This window comes from Condylura cristata, unplaced genomic scaffold (genome assembly GCF_000260355.1).
Source record: "Condylura cristata isolate star-nosed mole 26May11 unplaced genomic scaffold, ConCri1.0 scaffold00014, whole genome shotgun sequence".
NCBI classification, from domain to species: domain Eukaryota; kingdom Metazoa; phylum Chordata; class Mammalia; order Eulipotyphla; family Talpidae; genus Condylura; species Condylura cristata.
This window is the reverse complement of record NW_004567115.1, coordinates 795,433-821,367: the sequence shown is the minus strand read 5'-3', so window position 1 is coordinate 821,367 and position 25,935 is coordinate 795,433. Positions and strand designations below refer to the sequence as shown.

The following is a 25,935-nucleotide window of genomic DNA, read 5'->3' as shown; positions in this document are numbered from 1 at the left end:
CTATAGTTTTTACTGTACACATAGTACAGTTAAGTGCACCTATAACATTTTCAAGAAAGACCAAATGTTGGGTCACAAGTCAACTGTCCATAAAATTACAAGATCGAAATTATGTTAAGTATCATTTAACCATAATGTCCTAAAGTTAGAAGTCACATGTAAGAACACACAGACACAAAAAACTATTTAAAAAATTACGTATGTGTGGAGACTAAACAACATGCCGTGTACGAACTGGGTAAGAGGAAATTAAACAGAAATCAAGAAATACCTTAAGTTTAATGAAAAAGATGAGACAAGCTACCAGACTCTATGGGTGCAACAAAAGTGGGAACATAAATTAAAAAAAAAAATTATCTATTTTAGAATCTAGAGCTTTAAAAGCACATGGGCACTGAATTTCAAAATGTTGAAGACCATATCCTAGCTACATCACACAACAGTGAACAGTCTTAGGGAAGTTAATTTACTTCTGTGTTACTCAACTGGGTAACAGTCATGAAGAATACAAGAGAACAATCTATGAAAAAGACATAGGGAAAACAGCAGCTTGTAAGTATTAACAAGTTGTTGTAAAAACAAGTTACAATGAATGATTTCTTAGGAAAGAGATCATAATAGTTTATAAACATGCTAAGAATCTTAAACTGGAGAATCTTAAATTGGAGAGAAATGGTAGAGTAAGAAGTACAATTTTATGTTAATATTATTGATGGTTATTTCTGTTACAAACCCCATTACTTGAACTTAAATATAAAATGCAGACTAAGCTTATTTTCTCCCAATGAATGATTCTAACAGAATGACAAGTACAAATTACATTGCATTTTAAGAGGGCTTCAAAACTTACAATCCAATTGCTTAATACAGAAAGAGGACAGATGATCAGTGTTGTTCTTGGTGTCCCTTCCACATCAATTTTCTTTGAACATTCTACTGCAGATGCTCCTGAAAAGTGAATCAGTTATACAATTTTTAGTTTATTCCCCTCAAATACGAGTATCAACTAACAACTATAAACCAGAGACATTCTACAGGGAAGGAGATCAAAACTGGGGTGGGAAGAGCACATGGGACTATGGTGATGGCACATGGGTGAAGTGGTAGCAGGAAGACCACCAGGATTAAAACTGAGATGAAAAATGTACAAAATGAAGAATGATGTAAACATATATATATATATATAATTTTAAAAAGATAATAATGTGACTCTAAAGAAAAATTAGGAAGCATTAAAATGAAGCAGATGGACTTTGGTTTCCAGTCATGATATAGTAACAGACTAGATTTTACTGTGCCACTGGAAGCAATTAAAAATCTACATAGCAATTTATGAGGCAGGGTCTACAGATTCTGAATGGAAAGGAGCACAAGAACCTTGGATTATTCCCTGACATTTGTTAAGCTAGTCCTACTTATTTTTTAAGATGAACATTGTTTCATACAGTTTTCTGAAGCTGAATTATAATTAATGTAGTGGACAGATTCCAAAAGATAGCCCCCAATGATAATCACTTCCTGCATCACAACCTTTTGTAGTTCCCTCCCACATTCTATAAGGGTTGATCTGGTAACCAACAGAATATGGTATACCACTTATGAGTTTATAAAAGATGAGTTATAAAATATGCAGCTTCTGTTTTAAGTGGTATCTCCCTCTCGAATCATTCATTTTTGGGGAAGCCAGCTGCCAATGTTGCAAGGGCATTCAGGTAACCTACACGAGGACACATTACAATTTTATTTTCTATTCCTTAAGTAGACAACATTTACATTATTTCAAGTATTTTATGAAAATAATGTGGGGAGGGGAAGCTGTTTTCATGTTTCTTTCATGTCTATAGAGTTCTAGGTGGTATATCTTTTTCTCCATTATATTTGATATCTGACACTCCCATCTAGCATGCATGAATTACTATAGCAGCAACTCTTGCTTATACTTAGCACTGAGTTTTTTTTTAATGCTTGTAAATATGGGGGACAAGAAGATATCGCAATGTTCCCTTAATTTGCATTTCCTCAAAGATGAAGTCTGATTAATTTCCCTGTTTATTAGTAATTTGGGTTTTCTTTCATGAATTGCATTAATATTCTTTGTGGGTATTTCCCTATTACACTGTATATTTCTAAATGATTTGCACATAATTCTTTACATATTCTAGATACTAGTACTTTCTAAGTTACACTTATCACAAATAACTTCAACCTTATTTTTCACTTTGTTCAATACTCTTTTTCTTACAACTTTACAAGAAAATATGGGTTCATTCTCCATTTTCTTTTACTGTCTATTCTGATTTTCTTCCAGAAATATATTTATTTTGGTTTTATCACAGCTGTGATTTATATTTGTCCACTGTAAGTCTATCTTTATTGAAAATTCCACACTTCTTAAGTAATTTATCTGAAATGCCTGTTTTCTAATCCTGACTGATTCTTACCAAAGTTAGCTTTTTTCATTCATTCTGTGTTAAATATGGTCAAAAACATAGCCCTTTACAGTCAATCTTTACTTCACTATCATCCCTTTATTGTCATCACAGTACTTAACAATTATGTTCTAGTTGCTTTACAGTCAATCTTAACTATCATCCTTTTATTGTCGTCACAGTATTTACCACTTAATTATGTTCTAGTTGCTTATTGTATTTCCCTTATCAATAGATATAAACCTCATGAAAATAAATTTATCTGCTATATCCTCAACATGTACAACACTAGAAGAAATTACCTCTGGTAATGAGAGGAATGAAAAGACCTTTCCATTGTATGCTTGACTTAACTACAAAATAAACTAGGAAAAGGTACTTGAAGACAAATGAAAATGTACTGCTTATTTAAATGGGACTAGTTTCCTTGTTTTTCTATATTCTAAACTTCTTATAACGTGGTTTTACAACTTTTGTCATTTATAATTTTTCTACTAAGAAATAGAACAAACAAAACAAAACTAAAATGCCAGCAGACTTACTAACCCTTTTTCAACATTTTCTTTTTTGTTGCAGGGGATGAAACAAGAGCATACGCAAACTCTGCATCTTCCTTAACTTTAGAAGATCCTGCTGAAGAAAAGTAACAGAATTATTAAGATACCTGAAAACATTCTCTACTTGGGTACCGGCATTTTTTCCTAAGACTAGGAAATATAATACCACATCCACTCTATTTTAAGAGCTCCTATTACCAGATAATAAAAACAGTATCTGATAATCAAAATTGCCTCTTCCACATTCAGTAATCTTTCCAGTTCAGAAAAAGAATGTCATCACTCATGATGTGTCAGTTTTTTTCTTCTTAAGTAGTATGAAAGTAGGAACAGTCACAAGCAAATTTGAGTCCCAAGGCACAATCCTTTGAAGTTCTGAAACCAGGCAGACTAAAGTTATGAAAGTCTTAGGTGACATTTTCTATCAATATAAAGTGTGTTCATATATATTGAAAATTCACTGAGTGTAGCCACCTTCATTTATTATGTTGCTTAGTTACCTATATCTATTAACCTTAAGTAGATTTATTTTTAAAGATTTATTTATTTATGCACACAAGAACTTGAGTTCAGAGGTCAGAGGTACAGAGGTGAGAGGATTCACCAGAATGGGGAACAGAACAGGCAGATGTATTGAAATATACCGCTGAGGGGAGCAGCAGGTGGGCCAGAAGAGATCTGTCATGTTATGTGGATCAATCCCCTGGCCAGGGATTGAACTCATGCTACAGCGGTTATGGACAGCTTCATAATGCTGTTGTGCTTTAACTTGCTGCACCACCAAGGAAGGACCTTAGGTAGATTTTCTGGAATAATTGCTACAACTGCTGCTTCACCTTGCACATGGGGCTTCTTTCCTTAATCGTTAATCAACCTATGTTTGGCTTTAAGCTTTCCTTCTGGTGCTTCCTTGGCTTTCTCAGTTTTTATAGAACTGAGCTTGTTCTAGATTTAGCTTTGGCTTATGGGAATGTCATGTCTGGTCTGCCCTTGTTCCAGACCATTTAAACTTGCTCCATAATAATAAGGCTATCTTGCTTTTGTATCATTTGTGTGTTTGCTGATGTAGCACTTTTGTTTTCTTTCAAGAACCTTTCCTTTGCTTTTTTAAGTGTTTGGAGCAAAAAGCCCGGCTTTTAGCTTATCTCAGCTTTTCAAATGCCTTCCTCATTAAGCTTCAGGATTTCCAGTGTGTTATTTAAAGTGAGGAAGATATGAATCTCCCTTTCAAATACTTAAGAGGTCATTATATGGTTATTACCCAGCATAATTTCAACACTACCGTCTCAGAGAATAGAGAAACATAAGGGGGGAGAGAGAGAGAGAGAGAGAGAGGGAGAGAGAGAGAGATTGATTGTGGCAGGGGAAGACAGGTGATGTGTAGAGCAGTCAAAAACCACAATATTTATCGTTAAATTTCCCATCTTCTAAGAGCACAGTTTGTGGCACCTAAAACAACTGAAAATATCATCATATAGATAATAGGTCTGATGAAAACATTTGAAATACTGTGGGATTTACCAAAATGTGACACAGGCGCCAAGTGAAAACATGCTGTTGGAAAAAAAAAAAAGGCACATAAAAATTGCAATAGCTGTGAAGCACAAAAAAGTGAATGAAGCTCACTGAAATGAAGTATGACTACAATTTCTACAAATACAAATAAAGTTTATAATACAAGTAGTAAAATGCAGTAAGAAAATACTATGTTTTGTTTAAACTTGGCTTAAGTATTTTTCTCTTAAGATTTTAATTTCACTCTTCTTTCAGTTTGTCTCACTCATTTAATACTTAGTACATTCCACTCATTTAAAACCCTTAGTACATTCATGAGTAGTTCAAGTTTAGCAGCAGTCAAGTTTAAAATCTACTACACCAAAGAATTCAAACTTGGAGAGATACTTATCAATGGGGCTTTAGTTACTTTTAAGTGTCAATTACAGGTATTGAGATGTACATACATACCTTTTACTCTGCTTTTGGCATCTGATTGTGTATTTTTCAGTTTGCCTACAAACAACCAAATATAAAAATGGTCACACTAAAAAAACCAGAACATATCATACATTATCAAATCAACTCCACTCACATTACCTTTCACTTTCTGTGGCAATTCACTTGTTTCAATTTCCTCTGAATCGCTGCTTTCAATGTACTGTACAGCAGTTTTTCTTCTAAAATTAAGGATATAATAAAAGCACATAATTAAAAGCATTATCAATGCTTTTGTTTTGCCCTTTTAATTTCAAGAAAAATTTTTCAACTGACAAATGAAAAGTCATTATTTACTAGAAGCATTTTGCTTCCATAACTGCATTAGTTACAAAAAATACAGTACTACTATTATTAAAATTTATTTGAAAAACTATTTTAAAATAATAAATCTTTTTCAACACTAAATATTGATAATTCAATTATATGAAATTACAAAAGGAAATGACATCAAAACATTAACTACTTCTAAAATAGTGTCTAACAAGCAACAATTCTTTAATAGTGAAAAATGTCTACTTTTGTGTACAAAGAGTGTAACACTGTAGTTAACTGGCTAAGAATAATGCACTCTGGAGTCAAACTGTCTAAATTTAAATCTCCACTTAACTTTACCAGTATCACCTAGCCATCCTCAGTTTCCTCATTCAGAAAACAAATAAAATACAACCCTCTTTTTAGGATGAAGTGTTGTTATTATATGCAAAATCCTTTTATAATAGTATTTATGTACTACCTAATACAGTTATTAGTTTACCCCATGTACTCATTCTTATTCTGTGTACTTTAAAATGTTCTGATCTACCCAATAGTGCTCTGTTACTCATCGGCAGCTCAGAGTTCTAACAGTCAAGCTCTTGAGAAAGAACAATGAATCCTAGTTTATGTTCAGTTCAGACTCAGTAATGATAAAGAGCTCTCTACTGGTGAAATAGCTTACAAAGACTATCATTTCTGAGGTCAACCTATTAATATTGATGGTAAATGATATAATAAAAGCTAATATTTAATTCAAAGAATAGGTAAAATTCAAAGTTAACAGATTCAAATTGAGAATTGAGGGACATTATTATATTCCAATTCCACCACTATAGTTTATGTATGTTAACATAAAACTCTTAAGAAGCTTTATCTTATAGTGAAGGAGAAGTGAGAAAGAACTGAGATGAGCAAAGAATGGTTTCTAATAAAGCAATCCAATAAATACACATCTCCTCAGATTCATGAAGAAAAAACACTTTTAGAGTCTCAACAAAAACAAAAGCCCATGAGGTAGATCGTATTTCTTAGGTGAATGAAAAAAGGAAAAAAAAATGATAGACCAGCAACTATTAAAGATAACAAATTCTCAGATTAGTATTACTCTTTTTCACATATATGTCTAAAGTCACAAAGATGTTGGCAATTTCAAATAAAAGACTGTTTCTGAAAGAACTACATAATTAAGGTTACAATGGTACTATCTCAATAGAGAATTTAAATAAACATATACAATCCAATCAAACCATAAGAGTTTTTACCTTTTGGGGCGGGAGCTAGACAACTCTGACTTGGGATATTTATTCTTTTCCTTGATATCTGAAATACTGGGATCACCACTACATCTAGAGTCTTCTATTTCAAAGAAAAGGACAAATGAGTATAAATGAATTGCCTCAGACTAGCAGTATCCTTATTAAAGTACCTTGGTTTTCTAATTCAATAATTCAACTTTCTTAATAGCTTATTCCTCTCCCTTCAAACAAATCAGTCAGCTGTTTCCTTTTTTTTTTTTAACTAAAAAATACCTATCAATTTTTGTACCCAGTCTTTCCTCTGTAGTCATTTCAACCACTAGCCACACTGAATTTCCTGCTGTACCAACACAGTCAGAGCTGCTAGGGAAAAATAAACAATGGAAAATCAGGTGATAATATAACTAAATTTTCAAGTTTTAGCTGTTGCCTATGTCACTTAGCAACTGTTGAACACTATCACATAACCTCCTTATCCACTGAAATAATCTATACTGAACCTTCTGCCTAGATTTTGAATTCCTTTTATTCCAAGAAAATGACTGACCTAATTTTATAATTAGTTATCAACTTTTATAAAAAATTCCCAATTTTTGTATTTTTTTATTCCATCAATTATCTATAGTTATCCTCTATCTCACTTCCTCCTAATTCTAACTAATCACACCAACTCCCTCCTGATCGCCATTATTCTCTCCACTGCATCCAAAATCTCATCTTAATTCATGCTTTTTTCTTAAACAGACCCAAAAAAAGCCTTAATTCTGCCTCTTTTTCCAATTATCTCTATATCAATTTCAAACTTAGCAAAATAAGTAATAGCAGACAGCTGTTATTTCCAATTCTTTACCTACTACTCTAAATGTTTAAAATATCTTCAAACCAATTTTCAGAAATTAATTTTTAAGTCATTACATACAAAATCCAGAGACCCCTTTTCCTTCCTGACCCAATCTATTCTGTTGTCCTTATATGAGATTATCTATGACCATTATAAATAAAGCAAACTACAAATCTAGAATAAGATATTCATTTTAAACGATTCTTCAAGGGAACTTCCCCATCAACCAACAATGCTTTCTCAGCTTCTCAAACTAGTATTCTACTACCCAATTTCATCAATACTCCCATAATTAAATCTTTTCCCTATAGTCTTCATGAGATTTTTTAGAAAAAGAAACACAAATGATCATCTAGTACAGAGCAATAGATTTAAATCACTCAGCTGGAAATATCAAAATCAAAATTAAAGTTTACCTTTGATTAGTCCGTCTGCCTTCTCATTGTTGTTTCCTTCAAGTTTCATAGAATCATCCTTAACACTACATTCCTGGGTGAAAAGGCACACATTTCTTACATAGCACTGCTGTTAATTTTAAGTGAATTCAAAATGCATCCTATATTACATAGTCCTACTTTACATAATAAAGACTAAACGAATTCCCTATACTGAAGTGGAGAGAGATGAATTAAAAGGAAAAATATATAAAATTTTTTTCATATGCAATTCAAAAAAGAAAGCCAGTCTTTATCTTTCCAAAAGGAAGGCAAAGAGTATACCTCAATTATAAGTGATATATGAGCTACTGTGAGAAACATATATGTAATTTACTTTAAAATTAGGACTTTTCAAAATCATGCTTAGTGAAATCAGCCAGAAAGAAAAGGAAAAATGCCGGATGGTTTCACTCATACCGGGAGTATAAAGGACAATAATAATAATAATGATGAACAACTATATGCCAGAGACATATTAAGGGAGGTAGAATGGGGGAATGGGATCAAAAACAGTTGGTGGAGGGAAATGCACTGGACTATGGTGATGGCACAGGGTGATTTGGTGATGGGAAGCCCACAGGGATTACAACTGAGATGGAAAAAGGCAGAAAAATGATATATAAAAATAAACTATTGTATTATTTAAAAAATAAATTAAGACTTTTCAAATTATAAACTTTCAAAACAAGAGTCCCTACTCAGTAAATAACAGACTGTTAGTGAAGGCGCTATTTTCATCCTATTCTCTAGAAAACCCAGGTTAGGTAGATGCAGTAGCAGTGGATCTAGAAAGTCACCTCTCCTTATCAGGGATTTTCTTGCCAACCCTGACTTTTTTTCCTTTCCCTTCGTGTAACCCCTCCACCTTTGTTTCAAATATTCAGTATACCTGAGAGTACAAAAAGTCCTCTGAAAGAAAAATTTGTATTTCTTCATTAAAATATTTTTAATTGAGTCAAGCAGGGAATGACTTCTTCAATCTTATTTTTAATTTATTGCTTGTCTTGCTTCTTTAGATAGGAGCAACAAATTAAATTGGGTTTGATTGCACTAATTCTTCAGTTTAAAAAGAAAAACAGGTGACATCACATTATAAATCAAAATCTCAAAGTGGAGATTAAGGTTGGTGTGTCAGAAATACAAAGCAATTTCAATTGAGAATTATGGCTAATAAAGAAGATGTGATTCTAGTTTTTAAAAGAATTTTAAGCATCTTATAAGAAAGATCCCATTACATTTCAGTAAAAATTTGGTTGGAAAAAAATACCCTATTCAACCGATATAAGCTCTATTATATGTTAAAAATACAAAAATGTAACCTTATTAGGGACATGAAATCACAAGTTATTGAGGACAATGAGCTTTTTAAACCATGAGCTCCAAAAAACACTAGTTAAAAATACTTTTAATAGGGCCCTCCCTGGTGGCGCAGTGGTTTTAAAGCACAGCACTGAGAAGCTAAAGCCGCTTCCGCATGAGTTCGATCCCTGCCTGCCCCGGAGGTGACCACATGGCGTGGCAGACCTCTCCTGACCCGCCCGCTGCTCCCCTCAGCAGTGTACTTCATTGATCTGCCTGTTCTGCTCCCCATTCTGTCTCTGGTGAATCCTCTCGCCACCCCTGAGCCTCTGGCCTGTACCCTAGTTCTGTATGCACAAATAAATAAATCTTTAAAAAAAAAAAAATACTTTTCATCGAACATTCTTCTAAATCTCCTTCAGTAATTAGTACATTATCTAAATGTTTACGTACACATGGTAACTTTTACAATATTTTTTATATAAAAAGGTTTTCCTCAGTGAGATCTTCAGAGTTCAACAAACTTTCAACCAAATACAACCTAACAATCTAATGTAATTTAAATGAATGACATTCCAACTTTTTAAGTTTGAATGGCAATTGCTCTGAAATGGTGAGATCTGTTATAGTAAAATCTTACCTCAAAATCACATTTTCAGCCTCAACTTCAATTAACATAGCAAGCTAAATATTACACATTCCTATGGACAGCACCTTAAAATACCTGGCTAATCTTGGAAATAGAAAAAGAAAGGCTTTCAACTGATAATTGACACAGAAGCTACTGGATAGTACTAGGTTCCATTACAACAGGCTGTAAAACATTGGACTATTTAGAGTAGTGAACTGAACCTCAGATGCTAATAGTTAAACTCCCAATAAAAAGACAAATGAGGACCCTCCCTGGTGGCGCAGTGGGTTAAAGCACAGCACTAAGAAGCTAAAGCCACTTCCGCATGAGTTCAATCCCCGCCTGCCCCGAGGAGATCCACATGGCACGGCAGACCTCTCCTGACCCGCCTGCTGCTCCCCTCAGCAGTGTACTTCACTGATCTGCCTGTTCTGCTCCCCACTCTGTCTCTGGTGAATCCTCTCACCCTCCGTATCTCTGGCCTGTACCCCAGTTCTGTATGAATAAATAAATCTTTAAAAAAAAAAAAAAAAGAGAAATGAATGCAACTAGTTGCATTTTCAAAAAGCAGTGGCAGAAAATTGATGGACAGCCTCTATAAACTATAAAGCTACAATAGTAGTTGAGTTCAAAAGATAATTTATATATACCTTTCCCTTCGTTTTTTCAATGCATGCAGAACTGGGGTAAAGAAGAGGTGCAGGGGTGGTGAAAGGATTCACCAGAGACAGTAAGGGGAGAAGAACAGGGTGACTGATGAAGTACACTGCTGAGGGTAGCAGTGGGCCCATCAGGAGAGGTCTGCCATGCCATGTGGATTGAACTTGTACTGAAGGGTCTACAGCTCACTTGCAGTGTTGAAGTTTAACCCACTGTGCCACCAGGGAGGACCAGATTGTTCAATTCTAGTAACACTTATTTTCCCCACTAAATGACTTAACTTTAATTCTTAAAAGCTAAATATTACACACATATATGTGTGTGTATGTACATTAAATATCAAGAAATATATTAAATAGCAAGAAAAGTTACTCATATTCTCATCATTAGGACATAATTATTACTAGTAACATTCTGGCACAGAGTTTAACTACACTAAAATACACAAAATGAAAAAATGTTTACTTGGCCTTTTTAAAACAAAAAATATGAACGTATTCCTCAGAAATAGGATTTTCTAGTTGCATATTCAATTTTATGGCTATATCATGTAAGTGTTAGCTTATGAGAGGCTCCAAACTTCCTACCTTTACAATGCTAGGAAAAAACGTTTTGGACTTAAATCTTTAGGAAACAAAGCATTTCTGAGCCCTCCCTAGTGGAACAAGGGGTTGAGGTGCATGAGGTGCAAAACTGTGGGACTATTCACAGCCCCTGCAGTGTGGGTTCAGTTCCTGGCCAGCAAGTTGGCCCACATGGCATGGCAGACCTCTCCTGGCCTGCCTTTGCTCCCTCCCTTCATCAGTGTGTTTCGGTGGATCTGCTGTTCTGCTCTCCACTCTGTCTCTGGTGAATCCTCTTGCCCCTGCACCTCTGGTCTGTACCCTGCATCTTATATGCATAAATACTTTTTTTAAGCATTTCTGAAAACTTCCTTACATAATTCTTTGAAATGGCATTACCGAATCAAAGATTTTAAGGCTTTTGATAGACATTACCAAACTGCCCTCAAGAATGTAGTAACAAGAGCATATAAAGACCATTAAACACATCTCTATAAATACTGGGTATCACCAATTTTTTGCCAATAACTTCTTAATGACAAAAAGACTTTAAATAAACCAGAGACCAGAGTAAATACACTTAATACTTTACCTTCTTTGGTTGATTCTTTTTAATTCTTTCAACAGGAAGTGGTTTGTCATCGTGAAAGTTTGTAAGAATTACTGCAATGGCTGTAAGAGTTTTGCCCTTTAAAATGTTTTAAAAAAAAAAAAAAGATAAATGGGATAAATGGTTAAGTTTTGTTGTTGTTGTTTTTACCTAGTTGACTAGATGACATCCCAAAACAAAGCAATCAAGTACTTTAAAATCAAGTAATCAAATATCAAATGGCACTCAAGGGCACAAAAGTAAACTACTACATTAGTTAATACAAGTAAGCAAAAAATTAAACAGTATTTCATTGATTCAGGCAGAAAAAGCTTCCCTGTACTACACTGCTAAAAATCACTATCAAAAAGCAGTAATAAGCATCTTTATTAATTTTATTGAATTATTATAAGATTTTACATAGATGGACTCTTACTAAATTTTACATTTTACTAATAATTTTACCATTATAGTACAACCATCTGCTTACAAACTTTAAATGATTCTAGTATCTATATGAGATAATTTTATTAAATCTTACAAGAAAACGCCAAGACTAAAACACTAATTTAACTTACCAAGAAAACACCAGGGACACTGTCCTGTTTTTCTCAAATGGAAACGTGTAATTTGTCACAATTTTCCTTAATTAGCAGTACAGAAATAAATCTTTAGCAATTTTAAAGCAGGGTAACCACAGATGGTAGGGATCTCCAGGATCCTTCAATCATATACTCAAGCAAAATTTTCATAATTCTATTAAGATTTAATTCAAGTTACTATCTGTAGAAAAGTCACAAAAAGCAGTGACAGGTGAAACTGCTGGTGCTTCAGCATGAGACAAAGTAGTTGGCACTATTGGGCTGTCATAATTCTCACCTACCCTACATACTATTCATTGAAAAAAAAATTTTAAAAACCACTTTCATTTTAAGCATGTTCTTTAAGAATGTTCTTGATGTAGGTAGGGTTCCTTTCAAATTAGTGTTTGTATCTTTTGAGTAGACTTCTACAAGTGGTATCACTGAGCATATGGTAGATCTAGTATTTTGTGGGACCTCCACACAGCTTTCTATAGTGCTTTGACCACTCTGCATCCCCACCAACAGTGTAGAAGGCTCCTTTTTCTCCAAATCCTTGCCAGCATTTGTTATTGCCAGTTTTTTAAATACAAGTCATTTTCACTGGTATGAGGTAGTATTCATGGTGGTTTTGATTTGCATTTCCCTGATGTTAAATGATACCATGTTCCCATGTTTATTGCAGCACTATAATACAATAGCCAAGATGTAGAAAACAACCCAAATACTCCAAAACAGACAAATGGATCAAGAAGATACGCTATATATACACGTTGAAATACTATTCCATGATCAAAAGGATAAACTCTTGTCATTTGCAGCAACATGGATGTAGTTGGAAGGGATTATGCTCAGTAAAATAAGTCAGAAAGAAAACAAGTATCAGATGGCCTATACCCCAGTTCTTGAATGTATGAATAAAACCTTTTTTTTAAAAAGTATAAATCTAAACATATATTCTCTAAAGATACCAGGTGGCTAACAAATACCTATTGCCTGGTGGCGCAATAGGTAAGGACGCAGCACTGCAAGCTAGCCACAGCAGCTTCAGCCCCGGCTAGGCTAGGGAGGTGACCCATATGCTGCAACAGGCCTCTCCTGACTCGCCCACTACTCCCCTCAGCAGTGTGCCTCATTGCTCTGCCTGTTCTGCTCCCTACTCTGTCTCTGGTGAAGCCTCTCACTGCCCCTTCACCTCTGGCCTGTACACCAGCTCTGTATGAATAAATCTTTAAAAAAAAAAAGTTCACAATCACTAATTAAGAAGAACGTAAATCAAAACCACAATATGAAAAAATTACTCATAAGTTAGAATAAGTATTTTAAAAAAAAGTGTTAAACAGAATATGGAAAAAGGGTAATAATTGTGCAGCACTCCTAGTGGAAATGTATATTGGTGCAATCACTCTAGGAAGTAGTAGAGCTCTTCCCCCAAAATAACAATTACAACTATGTATAGTGCAGCAATCCCAATTCCAAAGAAAACAAAGAAGCTAATGCAAAAAGGTATGGACTCAATTTCATTGTAGGATGCTTATAGCCAAGTAGGGAATAACATATCTGTCCAAGAACAGAAGAAAGGATACACACATAATGGAATACTATTCTATCATAAAAAAGAATGATTTTTTTGCCATTTATGACAACATGAAAGAACCGTCAAGAGTATTATGTTGAGTAAACTAAGTCACGAGAAAGACAAATACTGTATGATCTTATACGTGATATCAAAAGCAACAACAAAAAAACAAGCTCATAGATACATACAGGTTAGTGGTGGTAAGAGGAAGGGGATAGGTAGTAGTCTAAATGCATTAAGGTCAAAATGTACAAATGTCCAGTTATAAAATAAGTCACTGGTTATGGAAGGTATGCACTATGACTACCATGATCACGAAAGATAAGCTACACTGAATTAAAAGAGAATTGAGAAAATTTTGTTAAAATCAAACACTAATTCTTTTAACTGTACCTAAAATAAACTAAAAGCAAAAAATCTAGTCCCAACCTGGTACCAACATACCCTTGCTCTGTCTACTTCAAAATTACTTCCTATAAAAATCATAATCAAAGTAAAACACAAGAAATAATTACCAAACCCATATCATCAGCTAGAATTCCTCCATGGACATTTTCTGGTCGATCCTTTTCAGAAAAATTTGTTATTGTGTTATAGTATAAGTCATTTCGCTGTTCCCAAAATGGTGGAAGTTCTTTACTGTTTTCCCGTGAAACCATCCAAGCTAGAGCTTGTTTTTGATGTGGAAGTAATGGCGTTTCAATAGCCTATAAATAAAAGAACGTTATAAAAAGAAATACTATAAACTCTTTTTCAAGAAGTAACATGAAAAAGTTATCTTGTGATTAAATAATGTATAGATTAACAACATTTTAAAATTCAAGTAGTTTTAAATAGAAAATCTGGTTCAGTACCTCAGCTGGTTCCATTTCATGAGTTTTGTCATCTTCTTTTAAATCTTCAAACAGCTTATCAAATTCTGTCTTAAGCTATAACAAATAGCCCAGGAAACATAAAAGAAACCAATTAAAATAATATATACTCTTAATTCAGGCATTTTAATTAATTTTATTTAACAAAAGTCAGATACCATAAGGTACATAAATTCTCTGAATTACTACACTGCTCATTTGAGTTAAAATGAATAGGTATTTTAGGACTAGCTATGGAGTCCTAAAATGTAGTAGAGACTATAGAATGGAGAGTTGTTAAGTCTTGGGATTCAGTCATAAACCTGTATGCAAGTTAAGCTCAAACAATCATTTTAAGACTTTTTACCTTATTCCTGTAAAACTAAAGAGATAAACTCAATTTAGACTATCCATAACTCCTTTTTCCATTAAAATTCTGTGATTCTATTAGTTGTATTGAAACTATTTTCAAAGATCATACCAGGTATATTTGACATTTTTCCAAGTCAGTGACTTTTCACTTACTATTAATTGTTTATTATTACTGCAGTAGAGAATATCTGATAGAAAATATTAATTTTCAGTATCATAACTTCATTCTCTAAATTGACCTAATCCAATTACAACATGTTATTTTATGACTCATAAAAGCAACATGTTATAACTACTTTGTAAATTAGCATATGAATATACATATGAATATAAAGCAATAGCCCAGCAGAGATCAACCCAAACCTATAAAGTTAAGAGAAGCAGCTTAGGATTTGCCTACAAAAAAATAAGCTCATGTTCTTATGACAATAATCAAGAAATAAAGAGTTCAAGTTCTGACAATGATCAGGAAAACAGAGCAACAATAATAAGAACTAAATAAAGGGCTAAAACAGAGGTGCACAGATAAAAAATTTGATGTAATTTATAAATTCCATTCATTAATTTCACACTCCCATTTTTAACTAATTTCAGCACAACAATATCCCAGATTACAAATCAGACAATGAACTATAGTAGTGCTAAGGTTTTTAGTTCAACCTCATAAATAAGTTTCAAGTTTCAATTTTTTTTAAATATTTAGACATAAAAAAAAATTCAAACAATAGCTAAAACATTTCATATGCGATCATAAATCTTTTAATATCTATATGGATGTGCACTACATGGATATGTTCATCAATGCTTCCATCTTACGGAAGTATTTGCAATGTACGTCCTATTTACTATACATATTTCGTAACTTAATGTATTTTAAAATCATTGATACTAGCTCTCACATAATTATTTTATTCTTTGAACACCAAATTCTACATTTAAGATTCACTTTGCAGTTAAAATAAATAAGGGCCCTCTCTGGTGGTGCAGTAGGTTAAAGCACTGCACTAAGAAGCTAAAGCCACGTCAGCATGAGTTCGATCCCGCCCCGGAAATAATCCACATGGCACAGCAGACCTCTCCTGACCCATCCACCACTCCCCTCAGCAGTGTACTTCCTCAGTCAGCCTGTTCTGTTTCCCACTCTGTCTCTGGTGAATCCTCTCACTGCCCCTGCACCTCTGGCCTATATCCCAGTTCTGTATACATAATTTTTTTTTAAAAAAGAAAGAAAGAAGTGTACCTGTTCAGCTGTCATCTGTACCGCAGCATGAACTGGCACACTATAGCTTGGTCCAGCTCTTCCAGAGCCCCAACCACTTTCCAAACTGAATCCCAAAGCTATAAATTACAAAATGAAATAAACAAAATCATCAAATGAGGTATCTTTTACAAGGTAGTTTTTAAAAACATGTATAAGAGGGCCTCCCTGGTGGCGCAGCGGGTTACAGCACTGCACTAAGAAGCTTAAGCCACTTCCGCATGAGTTTGATCCCTGCTTGCCCCGGAGGAGATCCACATGGCGTGGCAGACCTCTCCTGGCCCGCCCACTGCTCCCCTCAGCAGTGTACTTCGTCCATTGCCTGTTCTGCTCCCCACTCTGTCCCTGGTGAATCCTCTCACCCTCCGCATCTCTGGCCTGCACCCCAGTTCTGTATGAATAAATAAATCTTTAAAAACAAAAAACAACATATATAAGATACATTTAAAAACTGCCTTAGTTCTAAATCACTAAAAAAGTACATTAAAATAATTCTATATTATTTGAACAAATGCATAACAAACCAATAGTATTTTTTACTCTCTTGGGAGTTTTTTTTAATAACTTATTAAAGTGAATATTTAAAATCAAGAATTTCCAGATACTACCTACCACTGAGGGAAAAGAAAGGAAATTCAGAGCCTTCTTAGACACGTGTGTCCACACCCATAATCAGAAAATATTTTATGAATCTATAAAGCTATTCCAAAATAAAGAGGAAGTAAATTACGTAAGCCAACCAAACTGAAAGTATTACGTAAAAGAATAAAGGTTTTATAATTCCTGCATCTTCCAATAACAAAACAATAGTAAGTTAAACACTAATCTTACTTTTTACAATAGTAAGTTAAACACTAAACTTACTTTTTGGTGCAGGACCCAATTTAAATCCATGTTTCTTCAACTGATCTACAACTGCTTTTCTGTTTTCTTCCTTCCCCCAAAAAGTCATATGCAGAGGCATGGTAAAAGCATTGTTTGCACCACAAGGAACTACCCTATTGTATTTAAAGAGGAAAAAAATAAAAGGAAAGTTAAAAGGGCTGTTGTTAATCTAGCAAACATTCTAGGTCACATTCGAATTTTGTATGGAAACAAAATAGGAACAATTTGTGCATACTAGAAGGAAAAAGGAGAGGGACCAATAACAACAATCAAAAGAAAAGGAGACTTGGCTAAAGAGAATGACACAAGAAACTGAGAAAACTGAAGAAAACAGAAAGCAGTGCTTAAATATAATGATATCTTACAACCAAGACTGTAAAGTAAAATAAGCTTGTAGATTTAAGTTGGTAGAGTTTCACTAATAAGAATCAGTGAAAACTTGAACTCAACAAGATAAAGAAAATATACAATGCTGAATGAGCATTTATCTTCCAAATCATCCTTTCATATCCTAAACATTTCACACTTAAATTGCAATCACAAACATAATGCCTGAAGAGAAAAAGAAAACAGAAGAGAAGGTAGACTGGCACTGCGTATGTTGGTAATATCGGATCATTTAGTTCTAGCCTGCATCACCACATCTTCACTGTCAAGATATTTTTCCATTAATTTTTATTATATTTAGGGAATAAATTTATGTGTATAAAATAGAGGACATTCAGATATAGGAAGTAAGTGAAGAGATTCTAAACATTGTGCAGACAAAAATGAAACTCATCTATATTTGGTCACAGGCTAGATTTCCACCTCTGATTTAAACACTTCCAAACTATTAGCTCTGTGCATGAAAAGGCTTGGTGAGATAGTGTGGTGTTCCTAATATTTGAAGTAAAGTCTGCTTATTTATTGGGCAACTATTCAATAGAAAAATGGGGAGTAGTTGTTTAACACATTCAAAGATCACAACTCACAATCATTAAAATTAAACTCAAAAAATACATTACCCTTCAATTTGTGCCAATTTGTTGTCCATGACATAGGCTAAAGCAGCTGCAAGATCTTTCTTTAAATGGCCAACCTGATCTCCATTCACATTGTTTACTTTAATTGCATTCTTATCATAGGGATTACTGGGCTCTCTTTGCAATGCAACCATTTCATTATTATTAACCTAATAAAATAATGAAGCAATATTATACATCATAAACACAAATAGCTGTATTCATTATACTTTATCTAGACTTTCCATTTGTTTTTAAGTGCTTACTAATGATTTTTTTCCTTGAACTCATATAGAAATATTAAAAAATATATTTCAGGCCCTCCCTGGTGGCGCAGCGGGTTAAAACACAGCATTAAGAAGCTGAAACCACTTCCGCATGAGTTCGATTCCTGCCTGCCCCGGAGGTGACCACATGGTGTGGCAGACCTCTCCTGACCCGCCCACTGCTCCCCTCAGCAGTGTACCTCACCGATCTGCCTGTCCTGCTCCCCACTCTGTCTCTGATGAAGTCTTTCACCACCCCTGAGTCTCTGGCCTGTACTCCAGTTCTGTATGCACAAGTAAATCTTTAAAAAATATATATATATATTTCATAATTCTTTTGTTAGTTATTAGATTCAGTCTAAAATTTTCAGCATCATAATTTCTGAAAATAGGTAATCTTCCTAAGAGTTTATCATGCAAAAACATTCAAGTATACAAAGTCCTTTTGAATGTTAATATGTTCTTGGAAAGTGTGATTTTAAATAAAATGAAAGCAAATCTGTTAGTTCAATCAGGGATTATTTCTCAATATTATAATCAAATGACACTAAATGATGCTCAAGGATCTGCTAACCTTTATATAAATTGATTCACATGCCTACAGGTAGGTTCATTATCCCCATTTTATAAATGAAGACACTAAAGCACAGAAAAGCCAAACTTTAACTTGCCCAAGGACACAAAGGTATTAAGTACTAGAGGTACAATATGAATTCAGGCAGGCCAGTTCCTACACTTGAATTCTCCAGACTCTAAAAGCGGAAAACAGTATTAATTATCAACAGGATGGAACCGGAATAAAAAAATATATACATCCAACCTTCAACTCATGCCACTCTGACTCCATCCAATTAAAAATCACCTGAGGATGAATTGCAAATAGAAGAATTAAGACTTCTAAAAATTCTCTCCATAAAAGCGATGAAAAAACTAATGAAAATTGTCAGAATCAACTTTTTCAGTACTTTGCAAACAATGGATTGCAGAAAGCAGGAACTATTAATTCAAGGAAAAAAAGCTGAATTAATCAATACCCTAGTTCCATCACTGGCTTTCAGTGCGCCCGACAGATTCATTCTCAAACAACCGTCATTATTTCGTTCGTTATGATAGTTCCCTATCATAGGGAAGGCCCACTTGTAAGTTTGCATCTAGTGACCTCTTGAGCTCACTCAGTACAAAAAGTTTTCTCCCTTGGGTGGGTAGGTTTCAAAAACAATCTTATAGGCAGAGGGTAATGACTGGGAGAAACAAATAATCAAAAGGTTTAAGATGGAATAAAAGGAGTGAGATGTTCATGTATGGTTTCTAAGCTCTATTGAAATTCCTAAAAATCTAGGTCATATGGGAGAATAGGATTGGATGCATGCCAAAGGCAGTACCTATGCTCAGGGAAAGACCTGAGAAAGCCCTAAACCATCACCTCTGGTTGAAAGGGAGATACTAAATGAGCAGAAAGTGAAAAGCTAAGAGAGCTGTCAACTGCTGGTGAGTGTTGAAGTAATGCCTCCAATACATTGCTGGGCTAAAACTGAGGAGATTTATTGGTTCCAATACAATCACCAGCTAGTCAAGCAGACATCAGTGGCCACTCACAGCAAAATATATATATATATATATATATATACACACACACATATATATATACACACACACACACACACACACACACATATATATCATTTTACACAGTAAAATCAGGTAAGCTGTAAAACATTACCAAAATCAGCAACAACAAACAATCCTGAAGAGGTGGGAGAATCTAAATTCTAGAGCTGCTATATTATTTTAAAATGTCCACTTTTTAACAAAAACAAACAAAAAAAGAGGCATGCAAACAAAGAAGCTACCAGTTCACACAAAAGAAAGTAAAGTGTGGAATATGATCAAGTAAGTTATTGTTCTGGGTGGTAGAGTTAGATACAGTTAATGCTTTTCCCTTTAGCATTTAAAGTAATAAAATATTGTTTTAAAAATACACATTTTGAAAAATAAAAATATTAAATGATTACTTTTAATTAGCCCACCACATTTTTTTATTGCTTTATCAGTGTCATAAGAATTATTCTAAGGTCAACAAATGGTTACTGTTCTAGGATTAGTAACAACCATAATCAATTATTTTAAGTAGGCTTAAAATAATTTAGGAAACAATCTTAAGTTTTCAAACGCACAAATCAGAAATAGGAAAGCTCAGAAATACATATGAGAACTAAGAACAGATGGATATAAGAACTGAGGTTTCAAGAAAAATTAAGCCAATCATTTTAGAATCAAAGATTGAAATAGAACACAGAAACATGGCAAGGAAATAAATCAAACACTGAAAAATGAAAAAGTACTATTAAAAAGGACATCCGTGGAAGTAATAAGCATCTATATAAGCAATATCCATATGAAGAACATACCTAATAAAATGAAAAGTAGAATAGAGTCCCTAAAGAAGACCACATTTTGGAGGAAAAATATACATTTGAAACTATAATTAAAGATTTTCTAAAATGGAAGGAAATTAATTTATACAACAGTTAACATTAAGCATACACTAATGAAACTTAAGACATACCCTACTGGAAAGATAAGAAAAATTATCCCTAGGCTATGCAGGCAAAAAAAATTTCCAATTTCATTTATTCTGAGAGAGATACTTGCATCAGAATTCTCACCAGCAACAATTTTATGCAACAGCACAGATCTCATGGAGAGAAAATATGAGTCAAGGACTTTATAATCAGCCAGACTGCCCTTCAATTATAAACACAATTACAAACACAAAAACAAGAAATACTGTTCCTTCCTAAGGAAAACACATTTTAAACAATCACAGAATGAGCTCAGAGGTTCCAATATGAAGAAAACATGGAAAAATGCAAAGTTATATAATTCTAGAGCATGCACTTCTTTCCCAAAGACACTCACAAAACACACTCAGATAACCACAAAATGTGAGAATCTTCAACTTAATATAATATGGGAGAACTGACAAGTTCAGAACTTTCCTCAGAAAAACAGATGTAATTTCTGCAACAAATCAAAGCCCAGAAACAAAAAGGAAGGGAAGGAATAACAAACTATAATCCCAAAGATAATATAAAAACTTTGTTTTGATCATGATTTTTAAAAAGTGAACTATAAAGACATTTTTAAATAATCAAGAAAACTATACTTTAGTAGATCATTCATTTTAAGTATAAAAATACTGAAGAAAATGTCTGAGTTTGGGGGGATATATATCCTAAATTATATGGATAAAAACAGTTTTTGGAACATAAAGACAACATAAAAAGTGATGAAGCAAAGTGTAAAAAAATCATTAAATTCAGAGGAGTTTTATTATATGGCAGTTTATTGCATTGCTCTAATTTACACACTTTTGAAGTTTTTCAAAATTTTAAAAAACTAAACTAGAGGTACATCACTCAGATAACCCAGAAGCAAACTACACAACTGTAATAAAAACAAGTGAGCAAGAGTCATATTTTTTCTCTCTCATACACAGAGGATAAGAACGAGGAAGAAAATTTGGCAAACTATCTCACAACAGAGAGAAAAAGTGAACCAGAAGTAGGAGATAATGGTTCTAAACTAAAATTACTTAAGTACAGAAATGTGCTGAAGGGCATAATAGGAAAAGCAAAGAATTTAAGTCATTTTGTAAATGAACGAACAGCTCATCTGGACAAGTCATATAACCCTCCTGAATTTCAGCTCTTCAGTTACAGAAAGGGGATAATAGATGTCTATCTACTACAGAGTCAAATTAGACTTAGCATGGGAAAATGCTTTGAACATGGTCAACATGCTATAAACATAAAGGTAAAGTAATTCAGGTGCTTGCTATTTTTTGCCTTGATATATTTCAGCTACTTATAGTAAAATAAATATTAACTGCACATTATCACCTAGTTTTTATTTTCCAGGATTATACAAAAAAAAATCTCATTTTAACTTATCTAATGTTACACTTACAACTCCTGTGTAATAGCGTAGTCCAACCACATGACCTCTTAAAGTTCCAAATAAAACTGAATCTAGCTCTTCATCACTTGTTAGGAAGTCATCTGGAGGAATAATATCTTGGAATTCAAAACGGGGAAAGAAAGTTGGATATGAGAGGCGTGGAAAACTTCCATGGACTCCATATTGGACAGTCTGCAAGTACTTCCAAACAGGATCTCTACTTAAAAAAAAAAAAAAAGTGCATAAAAAAATACAGCTATACATAAATGGGACAACATGATATGTAATTTAAACTTTTATGGAACCATTAATTCACTCAATTTTACATTTCTAATATGTGGCATACCATTGCATTCCCACGAAAAACAAAAATATTTGACCAAGTATTTCTCTACTACTATACCATGTTTACAGGCCAATTTCCTTCTCTCACTTTATTTGAACAAAAACTCCTATGTGAAAATAGTCATGAACATATATTGTAATTACGCTAATTGAGGTGGGGATTAGAGCGAGTGGCAGAATTTCCATGAACCCTACCTGTTCCCCAACGCCTCTCTCACCTAAGGGTAGCAGGAATGAAACCCCACGTTAAGTGCTTGCGAATCTATTTCCTACAGCTAAACGAAATGGACAGTGACGCCTGTAACCATAGGTCAAGTGCTCAACAGAATGCGCTAAGAGACTTAGAAATACAGAAATAGCATTATGCATAGAAGTTTCTATCTTTGCAAATGATACATCCAATACCCGCGACGTTAATTTCCTCGTAACAAAAAACCCTTTCTAGGTTACTGAGGCCGTACCATCCAGGAAAGCTGACCTGACGCCTCCCACTCCGGCTGGCGGAACGGTAACCTCAACCCCTAGTGGGTAACTTTCAGAAAATCCGCGTATACACTCATAAGGACAATGAAGAGTGAGCGACAGTCTCTGGGGGGCTTCCAGAAATTTCCCGTCCTCCTTAGAACCGAGAACCGCTATTTCCCCAGCGCTTTTCTTAAAAATCGCTCACACATCTTTGGCTTCTTTGCAAATTACCTACTTGTACATCTATACATGCACACAAATTGTGAGCTACTAGGGGACAAGGGCTGTCTACTCGGTCCTTTATCCGAGCACAATGCCAAGTAGCGAAGGGCGTCCTGTTGAGGAAACAAACAGGTCCAGATGCAGGCTAGAGTGGAGCTTGAGAGCCTCAGGTTCCTCCGGCCGTGACAGACAGTTCCCAAGGCCCTAGTACGACACTCTCCGGAGGAGCGTCCCTTCGTCAGCCAAGACTATGCACTTACTTCTACCGCAAACACACGAGCCACCGAAGGGACGAATATAAGCTGCACTAATTGCACGGTGAATAAGAAGTGCACGCGGGGAAGGTCAGGTTCACTAGGGGCCGTCGCCAGGCCGTTACCCCTTACGCCCCACCCCCTCCACCACCTTCACCTCTTGAACATCCAAGACATGGCGCTGAGTGGAGTGATGAGGCAAACGCTTAGGCTTCCCGAATCGTTCTCGGGCCGCGCCAAGGTGCCTTCTTCCAGTCCCTGCAGCAGAGAAGCCGAGGACAGGTTCGGAAGAGCGGAGCACCGGCGCCTCGCCGGAAGGTAAGACGCCGCGAGTTTAGTCAGACGTCGACGCGGTCTCCTTCGAGCAACAATATGCGAGGCCAGTGACGTTATATGACTGACAGTAAAAACGCCCAATCGTGAAGCTAGATTTACGGAGACAAACCAATCATAACACGGAAGGGAGGGCAACTCCGCCCCGCGCTGCGATTCAAAGACCGTGGGGGGTGGTGTCCCGGCGGCAAGGGCGGTTCCATCCGGGTTCTTCCCCGCCCCCTAGATGGGCGCGCGGGAAAGCCACGCGGCCCCACGAGCGGGCTGCTGGCCTGCGGTGTCAGCCTTTTTTTTTTTTTAATGCCCTGCCTCAAACAGAGGGAGAAGTCTCTCCTTTACACATTTCCCTTCAAGTTCTAAGCCATTTTTTAGACCTTAACTCATATTACCTCTGATTTTCTCCTTGTCTGGTGTCACATAAATAGGGTCTTCCAGTAAATAAACTGCGATTTACGAGTCCTGGAGATGTTTTACTTAATTCCTGTGGTGAACCCAGGGTAGTAGGTGCCCTCAAAATACTAATTTTAAGCCTCATTAGTAAGTCCATGAAATACTCGAAGTCCGACGAGTTTCGCCGGAACTCAGATTTATGGAGTCCTCCAACCCTATTTTCTATGAAAGAAGTTTTCCTTTCTTGAGAGAGGAAAGATGGAAGAGGGAACTGTATGGCAGAGGGAACTGTTGGCATCTTCCAGGGCAACTGCAGGCGCACGCTGGGGGAGGGAGAGGTCTCTGAACCTAGACTGCCCGGTGAAGCTGGGAAGACTTAGTTTTTTTCAGGAACTGTAGACGCTCGAGGGCTTTCCGGAATCTGAAAAGCTTCATAACTCAGTTTGGGGTTGGTTGATGAGAGGGTGGTTGCAGCTGAGGGGCTGGCATGGCGGGACCCTGTGCTTTGGGAGCTCATACCTTGCCTTAGAGCGGATCCAGCAGCCACCCGAGGTAAGAAGCTGGCGGTGGCTCTGAAAGGCACTTAAGGTCCAGGTGAAGAAATTTGCTTGATCCGAGAAGAAAATTACTTGAGCAAGTGGTCAGTATTGAACCTTGTCCTTCACAGTGCTCCATTTTACTCTTCCATTAGCCGAGTCTGAGAGGTGGTCAATGAAACCGTTTTTCAAGATAATTTTATTCATTGAACTTAGGATCTCTAAACATGAACAAAAAGTGAAATGAGAAATCGTATCTACAGCAACATATCAATTCATTTCGCTAAGCAGGAGGAAGATGACGACAGTGGTTTTCAAATTATTTGGTTTACTCAACTATTATGCTGTAAATGGCAATATAGACCAATTTTTCTTGTGCGGGTCTCAGTACTTGCAAAATGTGTCAGAAACTTCCCGGATTTAAAACTAGTGAAGTCATGGTCAACTAGACTTAAAGATAGAATTCCAAATATGAAAAAACAGCTGCACTTGACTCAACTTCAGATCCATGAATACCTGTCCCAAGTTAAAGATTATAAAGTTAAAAATTTGTCATTTAAAATCAACATGTTTATTATCCATGTTGTCATTTTACATTTCAGAACTAGAATGCTTTTGTTCAGTATTTTTAAAAATCAAGAGCAATTTGTACCAGTGTAAGATTAAACCGTGAAAACAGTTACAAATAAAGAACTATCCTTGAAAAATAAATACTTGTAACTAAAAAAGACTTGGAACTGTGGGGTGGCTTCTGTGTCAGCTGTGTCAAACTGATGTGGGGGAAGAGACTGGCACAAAGGGGATGGTGTGGAAGATAGTACCAGATTGCATAAAAATGTATGGACTATGGGAGAGTTTGTATTTTAAGTGTAACAGAAATTCATTGACTATTTTATTATTTTTTTAAAGATTGTTTTATTTATGCATGTAGAACTGGGGTACAGGCCAGAGGTGCAGGGGCTGTGAGAGGCTTCATCAGAGACAATGGGGAGCAGAACAGGCAGACTGATGAAGTATACTGCTGAGGGGAGCAAAACCTGAGAGGCAGGAATGGTCTGGGGCACCATGTGGATCACCTGGGGATGGGGGGTGGAGGAGGGAGGAGATAGAACTGAAGCAGCT

At 35.4% G+C, this 25,935-nt stretch overlaps 1 protein-coding gene across 3 annotated transcripts in view; it reads right to left on the bottom strand.

Moving 5' to 3' along the window:
• Positions 1-23,937, bottom strand: part of HLTF (helicase-like transcription factor) — a 54,415-nt gene extending 30,478 nt beyond the window's left edge. For 2 of the 3 annotated variants that reach the window (XM_012724862.1, XM_004682122.2), the window contains exons 1-14: positions 23,712-23,937; positions 22,278-22,485; positions 18,046-18,212; positions 17,018-17,151; positions 16,136-16,233; positions 14,527-14,601; positions 14,188-14,379; positions 11,516-11,611; positions 7,750-7,822; positions 6,499-6,592; positions 5,081-5,160; positions 4,952-4,996; positions 2,976-3,062; positions 851-948 (exon numbers count right to left, since the gene is read on the bottom strand). In XM_012724862.1, coding sequence (XP_012580316.1) covers positions 851-948; positions 2,976-3,062; positions 4,952-4,996; positions 5,081-5,160; positions 6,499-6,592; positions 7,750-7,822; positions 11,516-11,611; positions 14,188-14,379; positions 14,527-14,601; positions 16,136-16,233; positions 17,018-17,151; positions 18,046-18,212; positions 22,278-22,485; positions 23,712-23,731 — 1,467 coding nt within the window. In that variant the 5' untranslated portion in view covers positions 23,732-23,937. Of the gene's footprint in view, positions 1-850; positions 949-2,975; positions 3,063-4,951; positions 4,997-5,080; positions 5,161-6,498; positions 6,593-7,749; positions 7,823-11,515; positions 11,612-14,187; positions 14,380-14,526; positions 14,602-16,135; positions 16,234-17,017; positions 17,152-18,045; positions 18,213-22,277; positions 22,489-23,711 lie in introns of all 3 variants that reach the window. The other variant, XM_012724861.1, reaches the window with a different exon arrangement.
• Positions 23,938-25,935: the final 1,998 nt, after the last annotated feature.